The 27,489-nt window shown below is 34.9% G+C and overlaps 1 protein-coding gene across 2 annotated transcripts in view; it reads right to left on the bottom strand.

The window, feature by feature from the left end:
* Positions 1-390: 390 nt before the first annotated feature.
* The window catches only part of TMTC3 (transmembrane O-mannosyltransferase targeting cadherins 3), a 65,075-nt gene continuing 37,976 nt past the window's right edge, over positions 391-27,489 (bottom strand). For both annotated transcript variants that reach the window (XM_067697497.1, XM_067697496.1), the window contains 6 exons: positions 20,680-20,800; positions 19,107-19,218; positions 11,398-11,501; positions 9,946-10,115; positions 7,788-8,014; positions 391-4,631 (listed from right to left, as the gene is read on the bottom strand). In XM_067697497.1, coding sequence (XP_067553598.1) covers positions 3,817-4,631; positions 7,788-8,014; positions 9,946-10,115; positions 11,398-11,501; positions 19,107-19,218; positions 20,680-20,800 — 1,549 coding nt within the window. In that variant the 3' untranslated portion in view covers positions 391-3,816. The remainder of the gene's footprint in view (positions 4,632-7,787; positions 8,015-9,945; positions 10,116-11,397; positions 11,502-19,106; positions 19,219-20,679; positions 20,801-27,489) is intronic.

Genomic DNA, 27,489 nt, shown 5'->3' with positions numbered 1-27,489 from the left:
TAACTTTATGAGGAAAGTATTTTCCCCAACCTGCAGATGGGGAAACTGAGGACATATAGGTTAAACAACTTCCCCTAAGTTATACTAGCAAGTGTGGTACCAGTATGTGAATCCAAGTAGATTCATAACTTAAACTCCTAATTATTTCACTACACTGACTTTCAACTGTGTATGTCTATAAAATTTCACATTTGAGTTTGTCTCATTTTCTTAACTGAGTTTCTGTCACTCTGGGTTGGAAATGTATCACTGTTAGGAACTAAGTTAACATGTACCTTTCTCAGGTCATTGCTTATAAAACTACTGGCCAGCTCTTCTTTCTTTGTGGGGGAAGAAATTTCTTGATATGCTATTATATTTTTCATTTTAACACTAAAAGGCAATTCAGGATAAGGTTTTAAAAAGTATCAATTTAATACTGAATATTTAGAAATATGGTACACACAGACACCACAGTAATATAAAATGCATACAATTATCAACTATTTTATGAAAACTTAACATGGATGGCTGACATCTTCCAACAGATAAAACTCTAGACAAAGGTACCAGATATATTTGAGTTTTCATTTTAAATATGATTTAGTCATGCAATTAGGTTTTTAAAAAAATAAATATGACAAATATATGGATTTCTGAAGTATAAACTGACATACAAATCTATATATTTTCATATTTTTCATTAACGCATCCTTAAAGAAGCATTCTGTAACATGAAGTTGAGAGCTCAAATTAGATGAAAGGCATGAGGTTTTAATAGAACTGAGTAATTCACATACCAAACATCTACATAAAAGTAAAGACAAAATTGCAAACATATTTGCTTTATCCTCCAAGTCATCAACTTCATAAAATTACTTACTGGAATAATTATTGTAAGATAAAATTCCCAGTTCTGAATGTTAGTAAGGACACACATATAGGAGCAATATGAGAAAAAGTTTCTTTTGTAAAACAGCAAGAACTAAAACTACATCCCCTTATTAGTACATAAACCTATGATAAGCTTTCTTTTTCAAACTTACAGATGCTCACAACTGTGAAACACAGGTTAGTGAATTGGGCTAAAATGTCCCTACCCTCCATTTCCCCCAAATGGCAGCTTCAAAGGAAAAACTATCCATTGACTTTTTCACCTCAACAGCTTGAATAAAATTTATATTATGAATTTAAAGAGAAAAAATAATCACCTCACACATAAGCAAACTTGATGGAACTTAAGATGGAATAAATACTAGGTATCAGAAGAGCATATTCCTTAATGGAAGTTAAAACATCAAAATTAATTGGATTATGTCACTAATTTAAAAGTTAACACAGGAGAGATAAGAGGATTTTCTTCAACGAATTTAGAACAGTGGTCCCTAACCCTGACTACAAATTAGAGAGCCTTTGGAAAAACTGAAGCATGGCTCTACCCATAAGAAATTCAGATTTAATTGTTGTAGGGTGGGGTCTAGATGATTCTAATATGAAATGAGGGTTGAGAAACAACTGATTTGGAAAAGTTATTGATTACTCAGGGTGAATTTGATTTAAATAAATTATTCAAAATATGAGCACTTCCTACATGATAGGCACTGTTCTAAGTGCTAATGTGGAGAAAATTCTTTTTTCTATAAAAATCATTGGATATTAATATATCTTTTATCTTTTGAATAGTTACATAATTTTATTAAATTATTACTCAAAGCTTTTATTACGGTCTGCTGTCATAAAAGATTTCCTTCTACTTTTTTGAACTATCCTCAGTTGATATTATAACAGAATAGATCAAACTCAAACTTCTTCTCAAGATATATGTAGAGAATGTAACAATAACAGTTTCATTTTTCAAGTCATGGTATATGAGGTATTCTCCACCTTATATCTGGAGTCACAAAGCTATAATTTAAAAACTGAAATCAGGTATTGCTTTAATGAATCAAAAATGTACTACCATTGATGTCAGTGCTTGCTTTATATTGCCTAAAAAATAATCTATGACAGCGCCTCAGAGAACCTAGTAAGAGTAGGTCTTTAATACAGACCATGTTTCTTATGACCTATTTATAAAACATCCCTTTAAGAAAAAAGTTACAGGAATATGGGTTTTGAAACATAATTAGAAATTCATTATTTCAAAGGAACAAAAATATAGTTTTTGAAATGCTACATAATTAGAAATTAGTTACTATCCCAAGACGATAGCTTGAGCTTTAACATTTTAAATTAAAGCCAACTTTATTAGGTATTATAAAAATGCATTTTAACTCATGAAAAAAGTCAGATTTAATAAATTTGATTTGTATCTACTCTTCAAACTAACATTTTTCAGGTTTAAATTTGCTAAAACCAACTGATTAATTTATTAATCATATACTAGGCTAATTATCTTTTTTCTAGCTGGACAACAGGCCAAAACTGACGAAATTTTGGTTCAACCATAATATATGCATGTATAGAAAAATGCAATAGCAATTTATTTTCCATACTTGATGGACTTAAAACAGCATTAAATTTTTTTTTTTTTGCTGTACGCGGGCCTCTCACTGTTGCGGCCTCTCCCGTTGCGGAGCACAGGCTCCGGACACGCAGGCTCAGCGGCCATGGCTCAGGGGGCTAGCTGCTCCGCGGCATGTGGGATCTTCCCAGACCGGGGCACGAACCCGCGTCCCCTGCATCAGCAGGCAGACTCTCAACCACTGCGCCACCAGGGAAGCCCCAACAGCGTTAAGTTTTTTGTGGAAGCTCAGTAGTCAAAATAAATACTTAATAAAAATATACACCATAAGATATCAAGAACTTAGTGTTTAAAAATAAACTTTGTCACATTGTTTTGCCTTCAGTTAAACAGAACTCAATTTAGGTACCTAAGGTATCTAAGAATAATTAAGGTATGTTTTTGGAAACAAAATTAAAATTCAAGTAACACTAGAAAGATAACACTAAGATGAAAGAGAAACTTACTATGTTTTAGCTCAAAAGTTTAATCAAGTTATAGCTACTGGGACTTCTCAATATGACTATGACCCTCATAAACAGGAATAGTTTGGGAAACAAAAGTCAAAGAGTCATGATTATGTGGTTCATGCTGTGAAACCCTCAGTACGTAAAAAAATGAAAATACAGTATATATGAGCACCATCAGAAATGTGTGTGCGTATATGTATTTCAAACTTTACCTGATTAAAAATTGCCATTTAGAGTGAAGGACAAGCACACAGTTACGAAAATACATTCTTAAGCTAACATGTCATACGACTTATTTTAAAATGTTTAATCTGGCGTTCCTTCTAAAAATCAAAAAAAGAATACAACATAAAGCCAGCCAGCATTCTTTTGTAGTGCAAAGTCCCTTGGAAATAGAAGGTTACTGAAGAAAAAGAATGTGTTCAATAAGTGTTTTCAAATCCATAGTCAAATTCCAATATTTAAAGGAAAAATGAAGTTAACTAATAAATATGAATTCACAGAATAAACCAGCACATGTTGGATTTGCCCCCATGGGATTACCATTCAGGCCTCAGATTATTTTTAACTGAGGGTAATCAATGTTATTCTGCTGAAAGAATCTTCCTTCTATAAGAAAATATACAAATTTCCCACCTGTAATTTCTGCTATAGTCACCAAAACTCTAAAAACTACTGTTATATATAATACATACCCTGGGGTAATGAAAGGGTCTTTAATGAAAATCTTATTTTGATCCTACGTAGAGGCAGCTTATGATAGACTGTTAGTATCCTTGCTATTTTTCAAAGCTCTCAGTATAAGTAATCACATGATATAGACTGAAGTTCTTTGAAACCACTGTCACGTGATAAAGGGTAATGCTATTCACCATTTAAAATACGTTCAATCTCTTCCAGTCTTTTTAAAGCAGCAACTCTTTTCTTCTCAATTTCTTTGATTTCTTTTGTTGTTTTGTGGGGGGTTTCTTTGTCTGTATTTTTTCCTAACTGTTTGTTGGATTTCGACTGACTTTTATTATCACTTGTTTTTATTATCTGTATGGGTCTGGGTTTACTTTTGATTTCTTTTTCATTTTCAGTTGGAATTTTGTCTCCTTCTATACCTGAAGTCTTACCAGCTGGGAATACTGGCTGTTCTACAAAACTAGATGAAGAAATTTTATCCCTGACTATATTCAAATGGCGTTGAATATATTCTTCATGTGGTGCTAATGCCAATGTTTCAACCAGGCATCTTTCAGCTTTTAATAAGTCCTTCTCTTCAAAATAAACAACACAAAGATTGTGTCTTCCTTGCACATTGCTTGGATCCATCTCCAAAATCTTTTCAAAACATTTTTTTGCTCCAAGTATATCTTTCTTTTGATTCATCAGAATGTCTCCTTTTAAAATGAGACCTTTGATATGATCAGGATAGTATCTGAGTAACTCTTCCAAGATTGGCAAAGCCATTAATTCCTTTGCAGTCTGAGAATACAGGAGAGCCAGATTAAACAGAGCACTTCTGAAATCGGCTTGTAATTTTATGGCTTTCTTCATCCACATCTCTGCTTCAGTGTCCTTTTTGTCATCCATGGCAAGCATTCCCAGATTGAAATAACCATTAGCATCTAGTGGCTCCTCATTTACATAGCTTAGAAGTCGTTTTCTAGCTTCAGGTCTGAGTTTAACCTCACCTAAGAATTTAAAAAGAAAAAAAATTATACTATGAGCAAATGAATAAGTCTGAGGAACAAAGCCACTTGCAAGTATTTATCTAGATTACAAAAAGACAGCATCAAAACAATTAATTGCTGTGCCTAAATTAAAAAGCAGAAAGAAAAAATCTCAAAGTTTTCATAGGAAAGATGTATATGAAGCACTGAAATGGTAGCTCATTTCCTTTCCTTTAAAACAGTAAAAGTGCCTCAAAAACTAAAAGGGGAGCCAAAGCAATCTTGAGGGGAAAAAAACGGAGCTGGAGGAATCAGACTCCCTGACTTCAGACTATATTACAAAGCCACAGTAATCAAGACAATATGGTACTGTCACAAACACAGAGATATAGATCAGTGGAACAGGATAGAAAGCTGAGAGATAAACCCACACATATACGGTCAACTAATCTACAACAAAGGAGGCAAGGATAAAAAATGGCGAAAAGACAGTCTCTTCAATAAGTGGTGCTGGGAAAACTGGACAGCTACACATAAAAGAATGAAATTAGAACACTCCCTAACACCATAGACAAGAATAAACTCAAAATGGATTAGAGACCTAAATGTAAGACCGGACATGATAAAACTCTTAGAGGAAAACATAGGAAGAACACTCTTTGACATAAATCACAGCAAGATCTTTTTTTGACCCACCTCCTAGAGTAATGGAAATACAACCAAAAATAAACAGATGGGACCTACTGAAACTTAAAAGCTTTTACACAGCAAAGGAAACTATATACAAAATGAAAAGACAACCCTCAGAATGGGAGAAAATATTTGCCAATGAATCAACAGATAAAGGATTAATCTCCAAAATATATAAATAGCTCATGCAGCTCAATATTAAAAAAAAAAACCCAATCAAAAAATGGGCAGAAGACCTAAATAGATATCTCTCCAAAGAAGACATACAGATGGCCAAGAGGCACATGAAAAGCTGCTCAACATCACAAATTACTAGAGAAATGCAAATCAAAACTACAATGAGGTATCATCTCACACCGGTTAGAATGGGCATTATCAGAAAATCTACAAACAACAAATGCTGGAGAGGCTGTGCAGAAAAGGGAAGCCTCTTGCACTGTTGGTGGGAATGTAAATTGATACAGCCACTATGGAGAACAGTATGGAGGTTCCTTAAAAAACTAAAAATAGAATTACCATGTGACCCAGCAATCCCACTACTGGGCATTTACCCAGAGAAAACCATAATTCAGAAAGACACATGTGCCCCAATGTTCACTGCACCACTATTTACAATAGCCAGGTCATGGAAGCAACCTAAATGCCCATCAACCGGCAAATGGATAAAGAAGATGTGCTACATATATAAAATGGAATATTACTCAGCCATAAAAAGGAATGAAATTGGGTCATTTGTAGAGATGTGGATGGACCTAGAGACTGATACAGAGTGAAGTAAGCTAGAAAGAGAAAAACAAATATCGTATATTAACACATATATGTGGAATCTAGAAAAATGGTACAGATGAACCGGTTTGCAAGGCAGAAATAGAGACAGAGACGTAGAGAAAAATGTATGGACACCAAGGGGGGCAAGTTGGGGGTTGGTGGTTGTGGGATGAATTGGGAGATTGGGATTGACATGTATAAAATAGATAACTAATAAGAACCTGCTGTATAAATTTAAAAAAAACACGAAAACATATAAACAAACAAAAAAACAAACTAAAAGGGATGAAATATCTCCTGATAGTTTAGATTCTAACTGGGAGTAGATGAAGAATAGAGAATTAAGAGGAAGAGGCATGGGATTTGCCAACAAAAACAAATGTTCAATCTTGATTCTGTTAATTTTATGCACTAAACAAATTATTAACTTGTCTGGGTTAACCTACTGAATTTTCTAATAATTACATGAGATATATAAAAAATGCTCAGTAAATAGTAACTATGACTGGATAAACAAAATGTTCTAGTCTTATTAAATCAGATATTTTCTGTATGTTATTTAAAATTTTTTAGTACTTTTCAAAGGTAAAAATACACCATTATATATAAAGCCTATGTCCAATGTCTCACTACACATAAATCAGGTTTTAGGAAACAAATATTTTATTGAGATAATTTCTATTGCAAATAAATACAAAAAAATTCAATTTCTAAAACTACACACCCCAGGGTGCAATCTTGTGTCAGATAATGGGCACCTTTCATGATTACTAAGGTTAGCTAACTTTACAAAAACATTAGTTTCCTAAACTTAGCTTTTTTGAATAACAGACATAAAGATCTTCCTCTATTCTTTTATGTGACAATATGATAAATAAAGAAAATGTGAAATAAATCAGTAGGCTTAAGTTCTTGTCTTGGACTAGTTACTAACCTAGCCATATAAAGTTAGGGTAGTTATTACATCTGTTTGGTCCTGACTCTCTAATCTACAAAACAGATGACTGGCAAAAACAAACTCAAAGGCCCTCTTTAGCTATAAAATATGATTCTTACATTTTTTGCAAAAGTTTTATAAAAGTATCTAACAATTAATATAGAGATTTTTCCAAACATAAAAATTAAGATTATAAATTATATATATTGCCTTCTGAAGCCGTACTAAAATATATCAAAGATCCTGATTTATTGTGATGAATAATTTAGTTTTGCTAAATTTATAGAAAATATAGGAAATTATAATAACGTCTCAGAAAACAGTAAAACGATACAAAATGATATCAAAAGTATTTGGACTTACAAATCAAGAGAAAATAGAATACTATTTTGTCTAAAACATATAATGCTCTTGGCTCCCTAGAAATAATTACCTAAAAATTTTTACAAATTCAGATTATTTGAATAGTATGATATTTATACATAAGATATATTTCCATGAATAAAATGACAAAATAGATAAATATGGTATTGCTTAATAGACTGTCTGAAAAATCAGTTTTAACATATACCAGAAGAACTAACAATTAGTATTGTCATATATGTTAAGGCTATTACTTGAAAAGTTTACTTCAAGTATTTTAAATATTCTTCTTATAAATTATTTATGCAGTTTTGATGTAAACCATCCATTCATAAAATGTTTGCTGGGGGTAAGATTAGGTTTTATTATATTTCAAACTAGAATATGTTTAAATATAGAAATATTTTGAAAAAACATACCTGATTCTTGCATTAATATAGCAGAATTGAATAACGCTAGCTTATGCCTTGGATTTAGTTCTAAAGCATGATTAAAGTTTTTTAGGGCTTCATTTGGTTCTTTAAGTTCAATATGAACAATCGCCAAGTTGTACCAAAGATCTGCATTGTTTTTGTCCAGCTCTAGTGCTTTAAGATATGCTTCTTTTGCTTTGACAGGTTTATTCATTTTTAAAAGCAATTCTCCTCTGTGGAAAAATCAAACACAAGCTTTACTTACATTACTGTGTCAGTCTATAGATACTATTTTTCACAAGTTTTAAGCTTTTCCACATATTCACAGCTTTCCTTTTAACTTAGGTTTTTAAAATTTTCTTTTAAAAATAACAAACTGTCCTTAAACCTGAACACATTAGTTTAGCAAATTTGGCTTGATACGTTTTCAAATATTTTTAAAGAAGGAAAGAGCATGCCTGACGCTAGAGAGTAAGATGTCGGGAGGTATCAAAGAAAGGGGAACAGAGAAAATATATTCTTTGAATATATCTTGAAAAACAGCAGACTAGTCTACATCAGAAAAATGATAGCAACTAGAGTGGGAGATTAATTTGTCAGATGAAGTAACAGCATTTGAAGAAGGAATATAAATACAGTAGTGATGGGGAAATTCCAGTATTCAAATCTGTTAGCAATGTCTCACTATACAAAAAGAAGAACATTAGAAATTGTTTACCCCTTAAAATTACTTAGTTTTCTTCGATGTATTCTTATAAAATGACCATTCATTAAAAAGAAAAGGAATTTAAAAAGCCGATCTGGTAGGATGGAAGGGCAATAGTGCCACCTGTAGATACTTTTGAGGAACACATCTGAAACTAATGATCACAGTTTGAAAATCATTTTAGAAATCATTCTAATATGGTTACATTTTCTGTTACAGAGCTTAAAAAAGTCATTTTTAAATATGTGCAAATCAGTTTAAGTACTGAAATGAGTTACTTTTATTATACTACTACTCTTTCTTGAAGTATTAGCATAGGCATGAAATCAAATAAACTAATATTCCCAATTTCTAGAATAAGTGTCCAAAATGTGATTTTTTTTTGCGTTACACGGGCCTCTCACTGTTGTGGCCTCTCCCGTCGCGGAGCACAGGCTCCGGACGCGCAGGCTCAGCGGCCATGGCTCATGGGCGCAGCAGCTCCGCGGCATGTGGGATCTTCCCGGACCGGGGCACGAACCCGTGTCCCCTGCATCGGCAGGCGGACTCTCAACCACTGCGCCACCAGGGAAGCCCCAAAATGTGATTTCTTTAAATGCAGAGATTATTAATTCTTTATAAATTAACATATGACACGTTTTATTTATAGAAACAACCCCAGTAAACTTAGTGAATTTCAGCAAGTACTAGATAAGGCTGAACAAAGACAGCTTCCAGCTATGAACGGATTTCATTTCAAAAACTTAAATTCTGAATGCATTTTCCCCATATAAACAATGTGACAAATTATAATTAGGTTTCTGGAGCACGCTGCAAAACAAAGTTTAACATAAAATTTTCCTCAGGTACAATACAAATGATAAGACTTACATGAGAAAATATATCAACTTCTAATATCAAATTCTAATATTACAAAAATTTTTTTACTGGCAACTAAAAAGTTTCTTTGTAGTAACAATAACCAGTCAATTCTCAGTATTAATTTAAGAAAGCTCTTGAGAGTTTGATATTATATAATTATTTCTTAATTAATTTTATATATAATGATTTCTTAATTATACAATGATTTCTTAATTATTCTATAATAATTAAGAATAACTTCTTGTAAAAATAATTATTTTGTAATAATTAAGAATTATAAAAGGTAAATTTCAGCTGTTTTAAATAAAAGTGAATTTGTAATGAGAAGCAAATGAAATTAAAGAGGAGCTTTTCCTACCCTTCCTTTTGTATAAATAAACCTAAGTTTGCTATTATAAGTTATGGACTTCCTTGGCAATTTAAAATGAAATCAATTAAATTTGTTAGTCTAAAACAGGCTGTATTTCTATGCTCTTGGTTGCTAACTAAGATTTACTAGAAGAAGAAAAAAAAGCCAAATTAGTCAAAATAGCTTAAAAGTATATGCAGGTGCAGCTTTAATCTTCTATAGTGAAAGCCTAAAGCGAACTACAACACCTGCTAATGTAAGCCTGCTTGAAGTCGGGTCTCATGCTTATTGCTTGTCGGTACAGCTGATCCGCTTCTTCCAGTCGGGACTCATTTGCTCGTATCAGGTTGGCCAGATTAATGTAAACATTTAAGTGGTTAGGTGCAATTCTGGCTGCATATTTTTTACCAGGAATAATCTGTTAAAAAAAAGGGGTTTTTATAATTTGACATTTCAGTACCAAATAAAATCTGAAGTAAGTAGTCCTAGTGTTTTATTTAAAATTTACATAGAACATAAAAAGACACACTGCAATACTAAAATAATACATAAAAAATGTGAAATAATCTGCAGTATCCACAAAATGTAAGTAAAATAATTAATGTTTAGTAGCAATGAAGGTTGTATTTTTTCACTCATGCCAGCTCAACAGATTACTGTTAGATTTTTATATATGTATTATTTTATGAAGTCATAGAAATCAGAACTTCTAGAGGCTAAGGTCCCTTAGTATGTTTGAGTCAGACCAGGAATAGAACTTGGATCTTTTCTCTCAGTCTACTGTATTTGTTACACTATGTCAGCTTTCATGTTGTCAGCAAAATATTTACTGGTTGTGATAACAGGGTAGTTAATTTTACTTCAGAGCTATAGTAAACCCTCACTTGTTTGGTGGAGTTAGGAAATAAAATTCTCTAATTAACTGATTATTCAGGTTAAGTAAAGGTTATTATATATAATATATATGAACCCAAATTCTCAATGAACATAATAAATTATATCTGATAAAAATCTTTATTGAACAGAATTTAACTTTAGGATCTTAGGACTGAAATAATTCTTAATGTATCATGTGGTCCAACTCTATTTTTAAAACATTTAGCAAACTGTCAAATCATTTCAATATTACTACTGTTATTAATACAGTATTAATAATATAAACTACAATTGAGAAAACTAGCCCAGGGTAAACTATCTTTGCAGATTACACACAGCTAGCTGGCCAAGGGCAGTATCAGATTTTCTAACTTTGACTTTGTATTGAGGATATCCAAGAAATCTTGTACTTGTGACATTATAGCAAATGATGGGCACAGGACAGCAACAGAGATGTATCCACTCATTTTATCACTTTGTTTTCTTCATTTATTTCTTGATAGGAGTAATGTTGAATTTAGTGCTTACTGCACATAAATAAAATTCTTTTCATTTAAAGTCACTTAACTCATAAATAACTTGTAATCAAAAATATCTAAAATTCATAATATCATAATTTGGTTTTCACAGACTATAAATTTTAAGTGAGCTATGAAAGTGAATGTAATCTTTTATAACACTTACAGTAATAGATGGTTCACTGGACAACTTACTTTTAATATCAACAAATTGAAGAATAGATAAAGATTTTCCATTTGGATAATTCTATTCAATATGGACATCTAGCAGACATGACACAATAGAAATAATTTATGACTACTTACTTGAGGCATCAGCGACTTAGCTGTCATATAAGATTCTTCAGCTGCTTTGGTTCTATTTAAATTTTTATAAGTTCTTCCTACATTCATGTGGGCACCAATATCATCTAAAATTAAAAAAAAATCATTTGTTGGCAAATACACTAAATAGCATTCAATGTAAACTACTAAGAAGACATGTTTCTAGAAACAAACACACTAAAGCAAAAGAATGTAAAAGGAGGCAATAGGTCCTGCTTCCTCCTTAAAGCTCTTCTAACACAACTTATTATAACTTATGAGCAAGGCTACACTAGAAAATTATTAAATAAAGTACCATAAGAACAGAAAATACACATATGACATGAAAAAACTATTTGAATGGCTCCTGGAAGGGTTAAGATATGAGAGGGGAGAAATAAAGGTAATGATTAAATTTACATCTTTTTTTTTCCACTATATTTTACTATCCTATACTAAGGCTTACTCTTATTTCCTTAATCTCATAGCTTCGGAATTCACTCAAAAGCAAAAAGGATTTACAAGTGAAAAGGATCACCATGATTACTAGAATTATTTCAAGTATTATAAATAACAAAAATGAATCCATGGTGGCATAGGGGCAAAGAGCCTGTGAAAAAAACTTTGTGACTTTGTTTTTAAAAATTTTTGTGAATGTGGTTGGAGTGCAAGTTATCTGGATTCTATAATATTACTTAAGATGCAGCAGCCCAGATCTCTTAAATGATGATACATTCCCATATAATTTAATTAAAACTTTTAAAAAGGTTGTCTTAATATCAAATCCTCAGCAAATTTATTCAGGGATAGAAAAATATAAAATTAAAATAAAAAAGATATGAGGGTTCATTGTACACTAGTTTTAAGATATACTTCCCAGTAAATATTTCAAAGCTTTGGAATAAAGATAGAAAGAAGGGAGATCTTAAATTAGACAAATTTTACTCAACATGAATCTCTAACAGACATGACAAGGTTTCAAATTATGATTACTACTTGCCTGTGACACCAATGATGATTTTGCAGTTGTGGAATAGTTCTCTGCCTGCAACTCCCAGGACACATAGGGGCCAAGCATATATATTTTAGGCATTCCTCTAGGAGGAGAGTAACAGTCCTAAGATCTTGCTAAATTATGTTTCAGGTTGGCAATTGTGTGCACTGTACAAAAACTGTTAGATGCCATATGGGTTTAGTTAGAGAACTAGGGGACAGGATTGGGGGAAAGAGGTTGATTTCTTGTTTTTAGACATATTGCTGAATCTCATGGGGTCTCAGGAGGTGGTCAAGCCAAAAAAAAAAAAGAAAAGAAGAGGAAAAAAGGCCCAATACTGGCAGCAATTCAGAATACTTGTGTAGCTTTGAAAAATTCAGATACCTTACCCTACCCAGCTCAATCAAAACAGAATCTTCAGGAATAGGATTGCAAAAATGTTTTAAAAAAGTTTCAGAGGCAATTCTGATGTAGATCCAAGGTTGAAATACATTGCATTACCAAGAGTATATAGAGTTTTTGCTCTTATACAGCTCTTTAAAAAAAAACTTTTTTATTGAAGTATAGTTGAATTACAGCATTGTGTTAATTACTGCTGTACAGCAAAGTGACTCAGTTATACATATATACATTCTTTTTCCTATTCTTTTCCATTATGGTTTATCACAGGATATCGAATATAGTTCCCTGTGCTATATACAATAGGACCTTGTTTATCTAAGCTCTTTTTTTTTAAACATCAGATAAATCTATACCATTTACTATAGAGATCAGAAAGTTACCCAGAAAAAACTAAGGGTATATAGAACCTGAAAAAATTATTTACACAGTAAAAATTTAATCTAAGAAAAGAACAAACTGAAAGTTTAAGTAAATAAAAGTGAAATTATGTCAGGTAAGTATTTAAAATGTTACTGAAAAGAGCCCCAACCAACCTTAGAAAAGAGGTTATCCATTAGGATGAAAGACAAGGCAAATTACTATCTACTAATCAGGTTCTTAGAACTATGGCAAGGAGATACTCTCATCAGTAAAGACTACAGACACTAGAGTAAGGCACCCTTACTTTCTCAAAGAACAAAGATAGCAATCAGACAGCATTTAGCGTCAAAAAAACCTACACAACACAGCTAATAAAATGAAACAATTTTTAAAATAAGTTACAAAGTTTAAGATTCTAGGAGGAAACAGCATTACTGGTAAGGTAAATCTATATTCGAAAAAAAAAAAAGGTAAGAAAGCAGGCAAGATATAAAAATCAATTACATTTGAATGACTAAAAAGCTACAGAATTTCAAAAAACAATCTTGCTATTATGAGTGCGCTATCCAAACCAACAGCAGCCTGAATCTAGCAGTCTGTCTTTAATTCAATGTAAACGAGGACTGGCAAATATCAGGCAACTCTGTGCCTAATAATTCTTCAGCCACCAACAGTGAAGTTAAGTATTGTCACACTGATGGCCCAGGCATATGTGTTGCTTTCCAGTTATTTCCTACTCACAAATTTGTCAATTTATTTAAAAAGATATATTTATAAATATCTGGAAACTCCTGAAAACTCTAAAAATCATTTCTACCTTGATGGCATCAAAGTTGAACTAGAAATCCATGATTATTTTCGTTTCAAAGATTTGAAGTTAGATAAAAATGAAATCATTGATTTTAAGGCAAAAATTAACCTTGGAGAAATCTGGTGTTTCTCGAGAAAAACCTACCCTCGTCTTATAAAGGTGTTTACGGAAACTGTAATTCAATTTACAAAAATTTTATCTTGTGAATTGATTTTTTAAAAAAACTTGTAACCTTGATAAAGGAGGCAGGAATGTACAGTGGAGAAAGGACAGCCTCTTCAATAAGTGATGCTGGGAAAACTGGACAGGTACATGTAAAAGTATGAGACTAGATCACTCCCTAACACCATACACAAAAATAAGCTCAAAATGGATTAAAGACCTAAATGTAAGGCCAGAAACTATCAAACTCTTAGAGGAAAACATAGGTAGAACACTCTATGACATAAATCACAGCAAGATCCTTTTTGACCCACCTCCCAGAGAAATGGAAATAGAAACAAAAATAAACAAATGGGACCTAATAAAACTTCAAAGCTTTTGCACAGCAAAGGAAACCATAAACAAGACCAAAAGACAACCCTCAGAATGGGAGAAAATATTTGCAAATGAAGCAACTGACAAAGGATTAATCTCCAAAATTTATAAGCAGCTCATCCAACTCAGTAACAAAAAAACAACCAACCCAATCCAAAAATGGGCAGAAGACCTAAATAGACATTTCTCCAAAGAAGATATACAGACTGCCAACAAACACATGAAAGAATGCCCAACTTCATTAATCATTAGAGAAATGCAAATCAAAACTACAATGAGATATCATCTCACACCAGTCAGAATGGCCATCATCAAAAAATCTAGAAACAATAAATGCTGGAGAGGGTGTGGAGAAAAGGGAACCCTCTTGCACTGTTGGTGGGAATGTAAATTGATACAGCCACTGTGGAGAACAGTATGGAGGTTCCTTAAAAAACTACAAATAGAACTACAGCATGACCCAGCAATGCCACTACTGGGCATATACCCTGAGAAAACCATAATTCAAAAAGAGTCATGTACCACAATGTTCACTGCAGCTCTATTTACAATAGCCCAGAGATGGAAACAACCTAAGTGCCCATCGTCGGATGAATGGATGAAGAAGATGTGGCACGTATATACAATGGAATATTACTCAGCCATAAAAAGAAATGAAATTGAGCTATTTGTAATGAGGTGGATAGACCTAGAGTCTGTCATACAGAGTGAAGCAAGTCAGAAAGAGAAAGACAAATACCGTATGCTAACACATATATATGGAATTTAAGAAAAAAAAAATGTCATGAAGAACCTAGGGGTAAGACAGGAATAAAGACACAGACCTACGAGAGAATGGACTTGAGGATATGGGGAGGGGGAAGGGTAAGCTGTGACAAAGCGAGAGAGAGGCATGGACATATATACACTACCAAACATAAGGTAGATAGCTAGTGGGAAGCAGCCGCATAGCACAGGGAGATCAGCTCGGTGCTTTGTGACCACCTGGAGGGGTGGGATAGGGAGGGTGGGAGGGAGGGAGACGCAAGAGGGAAGAGATATGGGAACATATGTATATGTATAACTGATTCACTTTGTTATAAAGCAGAAACTAACACACCATTGTAAAGCAATTATACTCCAATAAAGTTGTAAAAAAAATAATAAAAATAAAACAAACAAAAAAAAACTTGTAACCCAAAACAAACAAAAGACTGTAATCAACTGTTTGTCTAACATGTCATTCATGTTGCCTGGTCAGCGACCATTGTATAGTTTATATTCTTATTCTGGCTAAGCAAAAAAAGCCTTCAGACTGAATGTCTTTTTTTTTTTTTAAGCTACTTTAAATGTTAAGAATCTCTGCTCTCTGTGATCCTCTACTGTTCTAGGATTTTAAATACCATCTATATGCTTGTTACTTCAAATTTTTATCTCTAGTCCTGACCATTCCCCTTATCTTCAGACTTATAGTTCTATCTCCATCTGTATATCTAACAGGGACAAAAAAGACTCTTGATTTCCTTCCCTACATGTCGTTTTAGCTGTCAAATCTATCTATGAAGAACACAGCTGAAAAACACAGAATGAGCCAAGAAGTCTCTGAATGACAAATTCAATTTTTCCAAGATTATGTACTTTTTCATAATAAATTGTAATAAAATGATTTGCCTGTTTTCCTAGCCCACTGTTTATTAGAGACTGCAATTTTGAAAGTATGGTAGGTAAGTCATACTAACTAAAGGAGATAGGTTCAAGTAAGTATCTTTTTTTTTTTTTTGGGGTATGCGGGCCTCTCACTGTCGTGGCCTCTCCCGTTGCGGAGCACAGGCTCCGGATATGCTGGCTCAGCGGCCATGGCTCACGGGCCCAGCCGCTCCGCGGCATGTGGGATCTTCCCGGACTGGGGCACGAACCCGTGTCCCCTGCATCGGCAGGCGGACTCTCAACCACTGCGCCACCAGGGAAGCCCCAAGTAAGTATCTTAAAAACAGCCAAAAGTGACAACTGACAACGAGAGGAAAAATGATTTTAAACCAAACATCCACAATCACACCCACCCACTAACACGATTTCATTTTGTCCTGACAATACGAGATAGAAATTACTGTCCCAACTTAGAAATGGGAAAGATAGGGCTGAAGGGGCCTAAATATCATCTTCTAAGTCTCCAGGTCCCTGTGTGTCTGACATAAAGATGACGTTGCTTCTCTTTTTAAAAACTCCCAGAATGAACCTAAAAGGCTTCAGAAAGCAATGAATTGAAACTGCCACAGTTAGTGACCACTGACTGTGTGTTAAGACTATGCTACATGACGCAGGGACTATGAAGATGAATCAGATGTTCATGCTGCCCCTAGGAAGCTCCTCAGTTTAAATACATAGATATTTTAAATAAATATTTTAAACGAACATTTAAATAACAAATATCACAGAAAAGATACAAAAGTTGTAAGGAGTCTTAAAGAGGAGAAATATTTGCTTCTAACTGGAAAGATAGGAGGGTTTTTTTGTTTTGTTTAGAAAAGAAGCCATGTGAGATGGGTTGCAAAAGATCGGTAGGGTGTGGTAGGTGGGTGGGAAGGAAAGGAGAAGGGAGGAATTCTAGGCTCAAGAAAGAACATGAAAAAATGCAAAGAGGTGAGGAAGCTCATGACATGTATCCTAGATTTCAAGAAAAACTAAACTACATGAAGAGCCAGGAGAGATAAAATTGGAAAGATAGCTAGACCATCAGTTATATATTTCTACAACATTCTCTAACAGGAATTTGGCTTTGCCTTGGGGACACTGGCAGCTTTTCCAAGTGGTGACTGTGGTCTTTTTCTTATCTCTTGCAACACTGGGCCTGGAGTTAGGTGTCCTCCTTGATCCTTACCACTTCCAGACCTCTGTAATTCCTTAAAATCACTCAACTCTGAATTTCAGATCATTAAACTCTATTACCCACTACCCTTCCTTATTGCAGTCACCGATCTCATATATAGCTCCTGGTTCCTTGTTATTTCCAACATCACACAGTTGTCAAAATTCTTAGTAATTTCAAAATCTATATAGATGTATCTTCCAATAGTTGCCTTGATATCCTTTCTTCCAATAATTTTCACCTCCATTCTCCTTTAACTAGTCAGTTCAATGGCCACAGTCATATCTAGTCAAAATACAGGGGGCACTGCCCACCACTCCCCACCCCTCCAAGTATATTTAGAAATGTGTGTGTGGGGAAGTACTTTTTGGTCATCATACTGAATGGAAAGTAATGATTGTACTTGGTAGGTGGTGGCCACATTTGGTACATATCCTGGAACACTGAAAACTAAAAATGCTCTAGCTAGACCTTACTCAGACACCAACAATTTTTCAGATCTATAAACAACTGATCTGATCACCTTTTCCTCATCTTTCATCCTCTCTCACATCCCTTCATAACCAGCTTAGGTTGTGTCTCAATATTCCCTTATCCCTTTGTTTAGTAATACACATCTGACAAAATTCTAATCCTGTTTAACCAAATTCTCCATGCCTGTACCACTGCACTTACAAAGTAGTGGGAGAAAACTTTTAACCACATCAACTGGTTTAATTGTAATTAAGTATTGCTAAGCTCAAGTAGGGTGTTAGAGCTGCTTGACAGTCATACCATATTTTCCTACTCTACACATTTTCCTAGATCTTTGTTTCTCAACACGTGATTCATGGACTAAGTATCACCTAGGAACTTACTAGAAATGCAGAAATTCAAGCCCTACTCTAAATCTCTATATATCAGAACATGAACCATATGATCTCCAGGTGATTTACAGGTACATTAAAGTTTGTGAAGCTATGTCCTAGATGATTACTTCAGACCCTCTCCTGGTCTTAGATTTCCAGCACTTCCTCTCCATTCCCCACACTCTACTATTGATTTTACTTTCTGTTTCACTGAGAAAACAGAAGCAAACAAAGGATAACTTCCAGAAGCTATTCATCTATTATTCACCTGCCTATATCATGTCTCTACACTCTGCTTTCCCTGTTAACATAGGTTAACTATTGGTTCAGTTGACTGAATGAAATCCTCACCCTGAGCACTAGATCCTATTTATCTATTCCCATCTGTTCAAGGACATTGACCCAGTACTTCGGTTCCCCACCTTGAATTATTATTTTTCCCACCTTCAATGGATTAGTCACACACATGCTTTGTTTCTCTCACCTTAAAACAAAACCCCTAAAATTCTCAAAAAACAAAAAAAAAACATCATCCTACTATCCTCTCTTGACCCCATACTCGGCACCAACATTTCTTATCAACACCCTTTAAAAGAGTTTTTAGTATCAACTGTCTCCAATTATTCTTCTCCCACTCTCTTAAACTCACTATCAAGCTTTTGCATCTATCCCTTCACTAAAACTTCTCATCAATGCCACCCAACAACTCTGTTTAAAAAAGACTCCTTAAATGTCTGATATAAATAGCCCTAACATAAAATCCATTTCAGAAATAAGCCAGCACCAAACACTGTACCATTCCAGTCAGTTGGAATAAAGCTTGAAAATAAACTCTACCTATTTTCCACAAATATAATCATGTTTTTAAAAAGAAAATAAACTACCACAATAGCTTTATTAGTTAATAATGCTTACCTGGCTGAACATGGGTAGCCTGTAAGAAGTATTTCAAAGCTCTCTCAAAGTTCTTTTCATTTTCCAGAGCATGACCCACATTATTCCATAATTTGGCATTATTTTTATTTACCTTAAATATGGAAGTACAGATAGAAATTAGTTAAATTAAAAAAAATGAGTCTAATTAACACAGATTTTGTTTGGTATACTATTAGGAATGGAGTACTCCATAGAAATGTCCATGAACAGATGAAGTGGGTAAAAAGGTACAAACTTCTAGCTTTAAGATAAGTAAGGTCTGAGGATGTAATGTACAGCATGGTGACTATAGTTAACAATACTGTAACTATATGAGGTAATGGATGTTAACTTATTCTGGTAGTCATTTTATACACACACACACACACACATGCATATAATCATTATATTGTACACCTTAAAGACAAAGTTATATGTCAATTATATCTCAATAAAACTGGAAAATAATCATTCCGATTTCTTCCAGAAAAAAAATGTGTATATATATGTGTCTATGTATGTATACATACAACTCCAATTAACATGGATATCTGTTTGGTATATTATTAGGAATGGAGTGTTCCATGGAGATAAGGAAGAAGTCAAAAGAACACTGCTTCATGAAGTTTACCCTCTCCTCCCTTTCAACATTAAAATACTAAAACCACAGTTTATCTACTTTACATTTTAAAATTTTACTAAAACTTTTATTTCATCAAAACATAGAACTGTTTGAAAACTCCTGCTCTATTATTTATGTTCTTTTGGGAAAGACAGAATTTGAACAAGTGAATATGTTTAAACACTGCACTGATGACTTATTTTGAGGCTCGACATAAAGCTATTTATGTAGTCTATTATGGTAATGGGAACCCTGGCGAGCACAGAAACAGCCAAAAGGAAGTTAAGAATTCAGAGATTTGAAGACAGGGAGCATCTGAAAAAAAATCACTGCTTATAACTTTTGCAGAAAACAAATTTTGTGACTTATTCTCATTTATGCTGCTCATTCTATAAAAATGCAGTATCACTCCTTTCTGTCAGTTCCTATCTTTCCTACAGTATTATAACCATTGGTTATTCTCCATATGGAAGGGCACCATTTTTTGCCATGTATTTTATTTCATTCAATCTAAGATGCCATCAATTATAAGGCTCACCATTATTTTAGGTACCATTAAGAAAGAAAAAAGGTCACTAATTAATTGTAAAATGCCTTTTACTGTAAGATTTATTCTGATTTCAAAGATGTTAAAAGGTTTAAATAAATAAAAAGGTACACCTTAAGAACCAATGAAACAAAAGCATTCATATTTAAACATTTTATCATTTGAGTGTCTAACAACGGTATAGCATTTGTGCAATTATTCACATATGCTCTAGACATACACCTAAGCACTAGTCAGGGCACTAGTTATGGTATATATTATACAAAGAAAAAATTCTTTTTATTAATTTTGTGGTGAAGTACTTAACATTGACAGTTAACTGCCTAGTTAAAAGTAAAGTTAAAACACTGTATCAGGGATGGCTATAAGAAATAATTGATGACATATTCTGAATAATACTTTACCTTCAAGGCTGACATAAACAGCGTATATTCAGACTCCCAATCCCAATTTCTATGGAGTGTTTTTAAGGCATGAGTGAGTATCACCATAGACAGACAAACCCAGGATAACTTTTTTAATACACTATTTAAGAAAAAAAAAAGCAGAACAAAAGAAACATTGTCTACATCACCAAAACAGAGGTAAGAAATATGCTAAATATCTCTAAATATAATGTTTGAATTTATTCTAAAGATTAGGGATTGTTCTAATAATCATCCGAGAGGGAACAACACCGAAAAAATTAAATATTATGAACACTTATACACTTATACTTCACTCTTCAATTACATTAAATATTTCAATATTTGCCTTTATTTCAAAAATTTTGTTTTGATTTAATGACAAAAAATTGATAAAACCAATTTTTAATTGTGAATTTTTATATTTAGAGTTCTTTTGTACCATTTACCTATAACTTCCATATTAGTAGTGTTTATAAAGGGTCAATCTTATCCCCGGCTATATTTAAAAACATTATTGTTTTACAATAAACACCACAGATTATCACGGTATTCTTGAAGAATTTTACACTTTAAAGTAGAATTATTTATTAAAAGTCATAGTAAAATTAACTCTATGAAATAGATGTAAATTACTTATATAGCTTTAGGTTAATCACTTGGGACTGAATTTCTCAGTTAAAAATGATGGTTATGCAGAGATCAGTTCAAGATGGCAGAGTAGAAGGATGTGCTCTCACCCCCTCTTGTGAGAACACTGGAATCACAACTAACTGCTGAACAATCACCAACAGGAAGACACTGGAAGTCACCAAAAAAGATACCCCATATCCAAAGACAAATGAGAAGCCAATGAGACAGTGGGGGGGCGCGATCACAATAAAATCAAATCCCATAACTGCTGGGTAGGTGACTCACAAACTGGAGAATACTTATACCACAGAAGTCCACCCACTGGAGAGAAGGTTCTAAGCTCCACGTCAGGCTTCCCAACCTGGGGATCCAGCAACGAAAAAGGAATTCCTAGAGCATCAGACTTTGAAGGTTAGTGGGATTTGACTGAAGGACTCCGACACGACTGAGGGAAACAGACACTCTACTCTTGGAGGGCACACACGAAGTAGTGTGTGCACTGGGACACAGGGGAAGGAGGAGTGACCCCATAGGAGACTGAACCAGACCTATCTGCTAGTGCTGGAGGGTCTCCTGCAGAGGCAGGGTGAGGCTGTGGCTCACCGTGAGGACAAGGACACTGGCAGCAGAAGTTCTGGGAAGTACCCCTTGGCGAGAGACCTCCATTACTGCCATTACCCCACCAAAGAGCTGAGTAGGCTCCAGTGTTGGGTGGCCTCAGGCCAAACAACCAACAGGGAGGAAACCCAGCACCACCCATCAGTAGAGAAGCAGATTAAAGTTTTACTGAACTCTACCCATCACCAGCCTCTCCCATCAGGAAACTTGCAAAGCCTCTGAGACAGCCTCATCCACCAGAAGCAAGAAAAACTACAATCCTACAGCCTGTGGAACAAAAACCACATTCACAGAAAGATAGACAAAATGAAAAGGCAGAGGGCTATGTACCAGATGAAGGAACAAGACAAAACCCCAGAAAAACAACTAAATGAAGTGGAGATAGGCAACCTTCCAGAAAAAGAATTCAGAATAATGATAGTGAAGATGATCCAGGACCTCGGAAAAAGAATGGAGGCAAAGATCGAGAAGATGCAAGAAATGTTTAACAAAGACCTAGAAGAATTAAAGAACAAGCAAACAGAGATGAACAATACAATAACTGAAATGAAAACTACACTAGAAGGAATCAATAGCAGAATAACTGAGGCAGAAGTATGGACCTGGAAGACAGAATGGTGGAATTCACTGCTGTGGAGCAGAATAAAGAAAAAGGAATGAAAAGAAATGAAGACAGCCTAAGAGACCTCTGGGACAACATTAAACACAACAACATTCGCATTACAGGGGTGCCAGAAGGAGAAGAGAGAGAGAAGGGACCTGAGAAAATATTTGAAGAGATTATAGTCGAAAAATTCCCTAACATGGGAAAGAAAATAGCCACCCAAGTCCAGGAAGCGCAGAGTCCCATACAGGATAAACCCAAGGAGACACAAGACGAGAGACATATTAATCAAATTGGCAAAAATTAAAGACAAAGAAAAATTACTGAAAGCAGGAAGGGAAAAACAACAAATAACATATAAGGGAACTCCCATAAGTTTAAGAGCTGATTTCTGAGCAGAAACTCTACAAGCCAGAGGGGAGTGGCATGATATACTTAAAGTGATGAAAGGGAAAAACCTACAACCAAGATTACTCTACCCAGCAAGGATCTCATTCAGATTCCATGGAGAAATCAAAAGCTTTACAGACAAGCAATGGCTAAGAGAACTCAGCACCACCAAACCAGCTCTACAACAAATGCTAAAGGAACTTCTCTAAGTGGGAAACACAAGAGAAGAAAAGGACCAACAAAAACAAACCCCCCAAAATTAAGAAAATGGTAATAGGAAAATACATATCGATAATTATCTTAAACGTGAATGGATTTAATGCTCCAACCAAAAGACATAGGCCTGCTGAATGGATACAAAAACAAGACCCATCTATATGCCGTCTACAAGAGACCCACTTCAGACCTAGGGACACATAACAGACTGACAGTGAGGGGATGGAAAAAGATATTCCATGTAAATGGAAATCAAAAGAAAGCTGGAGTAGCAATACTCATATCAGACAAAATACTTTAAAATGAAGAATGTTACAAGAGGCAAGGAAGGACACCACATAATGATCAAGGGACGAATCCAAGAAGAAGATATAACAATTAGAAATATACATGCACCCAACATAGGAGCACCTCAATACATAAGGAAACTGCTAACAGCTATAAAAGAGGAAATCAACAGTAACACAGTAATAGAGGGGGACTTTAACACCTCACTTCACCAATGGACAGATCATCGAAACAAAATTAATAAGGAAACACAAGCTTTAAATGACACAATAGATCAGACAGATTTAATTGATATTTATAGGACATTCCATCCAAAAGCAGCAGATTACACATTCTTCTCAAGTGTGCATGGAACATTCTCCAGGATAGATCACATCTTGGGTCACAAATCAAGCCTCAGTAAATTTAAGAAAATTGAAATCATATCAAGCATGTTTTCTCACGACAGCGTTATGAGATTAGAAATGAATTACAGGGGAAAAAAACGTAAAAAACACAAACACATGGAGGCCAAACAATACGTTACTATATAACCAAGAGATCACTGAAGAAATCAAAGAGGAAATCAAAAAATAACTAGAGTCAAATGACAATGAAAACAGGATGACCCAAAAACTACAGGATGCAGCAAAAGCTGTCTAAGAGGGAAGTTTATAGCAATGCAAGCCTACCTCAAGAAACAAGAAAAATCTCAAATAAATAATCTAACCTTACACTTAAAGGAACTAGAGAAAGAAGAACAAACAAAATCCAAACTTAGCAGAAGGAAAGAAATCATAAAGACCAGAGCAGAAATAAATGAAATAGAAACAAAGAAAACAATAGCAAAGATCAATAAAGCTAAATCTGGTTCTTTGAGAAGATAAACAAAATTGATAAACCATTAGCCAGACTCATCAAGAAAAGGAGGGGGGGCTTCCCAGGTGGCGCAGTGGTTGAGAGTCCACCTGCCGATGCAAGGGACACGGGTTCGTGCCCCAGTCTGGGAAGATCCCACATGCCGCGGAGCGGCTGGGCCCGTGAGCCACGGCCGCTGAGCCTGGGCGTCCGCAGCCTGTGCTCCGCAACAGGAGAGGCCACAACAGTGAGAGGCCCGCGTACCGCAAAAAAAAAAAAAAAAGAAAAAGAGGGAGAGGACTCAAATCAATAAAATTAGACATGAAATAGGAGAAGTTACAACAGACACCACAGAAATACAAAGCATCCTACGAGACAACTACAAGCAACTCTATGCCAATAAAATGGACAACCTGGAAGAAATGGACAAACTCATAGAAAGGTATAACCTTCCAAGACTGAACCAGGAAGAAATAGAAAATATGAACAGACCAATCACAAGTAATAAAATTGAAACTGTGATTAAAAATCTTCCAACAAACAGAAGTCCAGGACCAGATGGCTTCACAGGTGAATTCTATCAAACATTTAGAGAAGAGCTAACACCCAACCTTCTCAAACTCTTCCAAAAAATTGCAGAGGAAGGAACACTGCCAAACTCATTCTATGAGGCCACCATCACCCTGATACCAAAACCAAAGATACTACTAAAAAAGAAAATTACGGGCCAATATCACTGATGAATATAAATGCAAAAACCTTCAACAAAATACTAGCAAACAAAATCCAACAACACATTAAAAGGATCACACACCATGATCAAGTGGGATATATCCCAGAGATGCAAGGATTCTTCAATATACGCAAATCAATCAATGTGATACACCATATTAACAAATTGAAGAAAACCATATGATCATCTCAATAGATGCAGAAAAAGCATTTGACAAAATTCAACACCCCATTTATGATAAAAACTCTCCAGAAAGTGGGCACAGAGGGAACCTACCTCAACATCATAAAGGCCATATACGACAAACCCACAGCAAACATCATTCTCAATGGTGAAAACCTGAAAGCATTTCCTGCAAGACCAGGAACAAGACAAGGATGTCCCCTCTCACCACTATATTCAACATAGTTTTGGAAGTCCTAGCCACGGCAATCAGAGAAGAAAAAGAATAAAAGGAATACAAATTGGAAAAGACGAAGTAAAACTGTCACTGTTTGCAGATGACATGATACTATACATAGAGAATCCTAAAGATGCCACCAGAAAACTACAAGAGCTAATCAATGAATTTGGTAAAGTTGCAGGACACAAAATTAATGCACAGAAATCTCTTGTATTCTGATACACTAATGATGAAAAATCTGAAAGAGAAATTAAGGAAACAATCCCATTTACCACTGCAACAAAAAGAATACAACACCTAGGAATAAACCTACCTAGGGAGACAAAAGACTCATATTCAGAAGACTATAAGACACTGATGAAAGAAATTAAAGATGATACCAACAGATGGAGAGATATACCATGTTCTTGGATTGGAAGAATCAATATTGTGAAAATGACTATACTATCCAAAGCAATCTACAGATTCAATGCAATCCCTATCAAATTACCATTGGCATTTTTTACTAGAACTAGAACAAAAAAATCTTAAAATTTATATGGAGACACAAAAGATGCTGAATAGCCACAGCAGTCCTGAGGGAAAAAAACAGAGCTGGAGGAATCAGACTCCCTGACTTCAGACTATACTACAAAGCTACAGTAATCAAGACAATATGGTTATGGCACAAAAACAGAAATATAGATCAATGGAACAGGACAGAAAGCCCAGAGATAAATCCACGCACCTAGGGTCAACTAATCTATGACAAAGGATGCAAGAATATACAATGGAGAAAAGACAGCCTCTTCAATAAGTGGTGCTGGGAAAACTGGACAGCTACATGTAAAAGAGTGAAATTAGAACACTCCCTAACACCATACACAAAAATAAACTCAAAATGGATTAGAGGGCTTCCCTGGTGGCGCAGTGGTTGAGAGTCCGCCTGCCGATGCAGGGGACACAGGTTCATGGCCCGGTCCAGAAGGATCCCACATGCCGCAGAGTGGCTGGGCCCGTGAGCCATGGCCGCTGAGCCTGAGTGTCCGGAGCCTGTGCTCCACGACAGGAGAGGCCACAACAGTGAGAGGCCCGCAAAAAAAAAAAAAAAAATGGATTCGAGACCTAAATGTGAGACCGGACACTATAAAACTCTTAGAGGAAAACATAGGAAGAACACTCTTTGTCATAAATCACAGCAAGATCTTTTTTGATCCACCTCCTAGAGTAATGGCAATAAAAACAACAATAAACAAATGGGACCTAATGAAACTTCAAAGCTTTTGCACAGCAAAGGAAACCATAAACAAGATGCACATACAACCCTCAAAATGGGAGAAAATATTTGCAAATGAATCAACGGACAAAGGATTAATCTCCAGAATATATAAACAGTTCATGCAGCTCAATATTAAAAAACCAAACAACCCAATCCAAAAATGGGCAGAACACCTAAATAGACATTTCTCCAAAAAAGACATACAGATGGCCAAGAAGCACATGAAAAGCTGTTCAACATCACAAATTATTAGAGAAATGCAAATCAAAACTACAATGAGGTGTCACCGCACACCAGTTAGAATGGGCATCATCAGAAAAGCTGGAGAGGGTGTGGAGAAAAGGGAACCCTCTTGCACTGTTGGTGGGAATGTAAATTGATACAGCCACTATGGAGAACAGTATGGAGATTCCTTAAAAAACTAAAAATAGAACTAACATATGACCCAGCAATCCCACTACTGGGCATATACCCTGAGGAAACCATAATTCAACAAGAGACATGTACCAAAATGTTCATTGCAGCTCTATTTACACTGGCCAGGACATGGAAGCAACCTAAGTGTCCATCAACAGATGAATGGATAAAGAAGATGTGGCACATATATACAATGGAATACTACTCAGCCATAAAAAGAAACGAAATTGGGTTATTTGTAGTGAGGTGGATGGACCTAGAGTCTGTTATACAGAGTGAAATAAGTCAGAAAGGGAAAAACAAATACCATACGCTAACACATATATATGGAATCTAAGAAAAAAAATGGTCATGAAGAACCTAGTGGCAAGACAGGAAGAAAGACACAGACCTACTAGAGAATGGACTTGAGG

The sequence above is a fragment of the Pseudorca crassidens genome, chromosome 11, assembly GCF_039906515.1.
Source record: "Pseudorca crassidens isolate mPseCra1 chromosome 11, mPseCra1.hap1, whole genome shotgun sequence".
NCBI classification, from domain to species: Eukaryota; Metazoa; Chordata; class Mammalia; order Artiodactyla; family Delphinidae; genus Pseudorca; species Pseudorca crassidens.
Note: the sequence above shows the minus strand (reverse complement) of the source record. Positions and strands in the feature narration are given on the sequence as shown.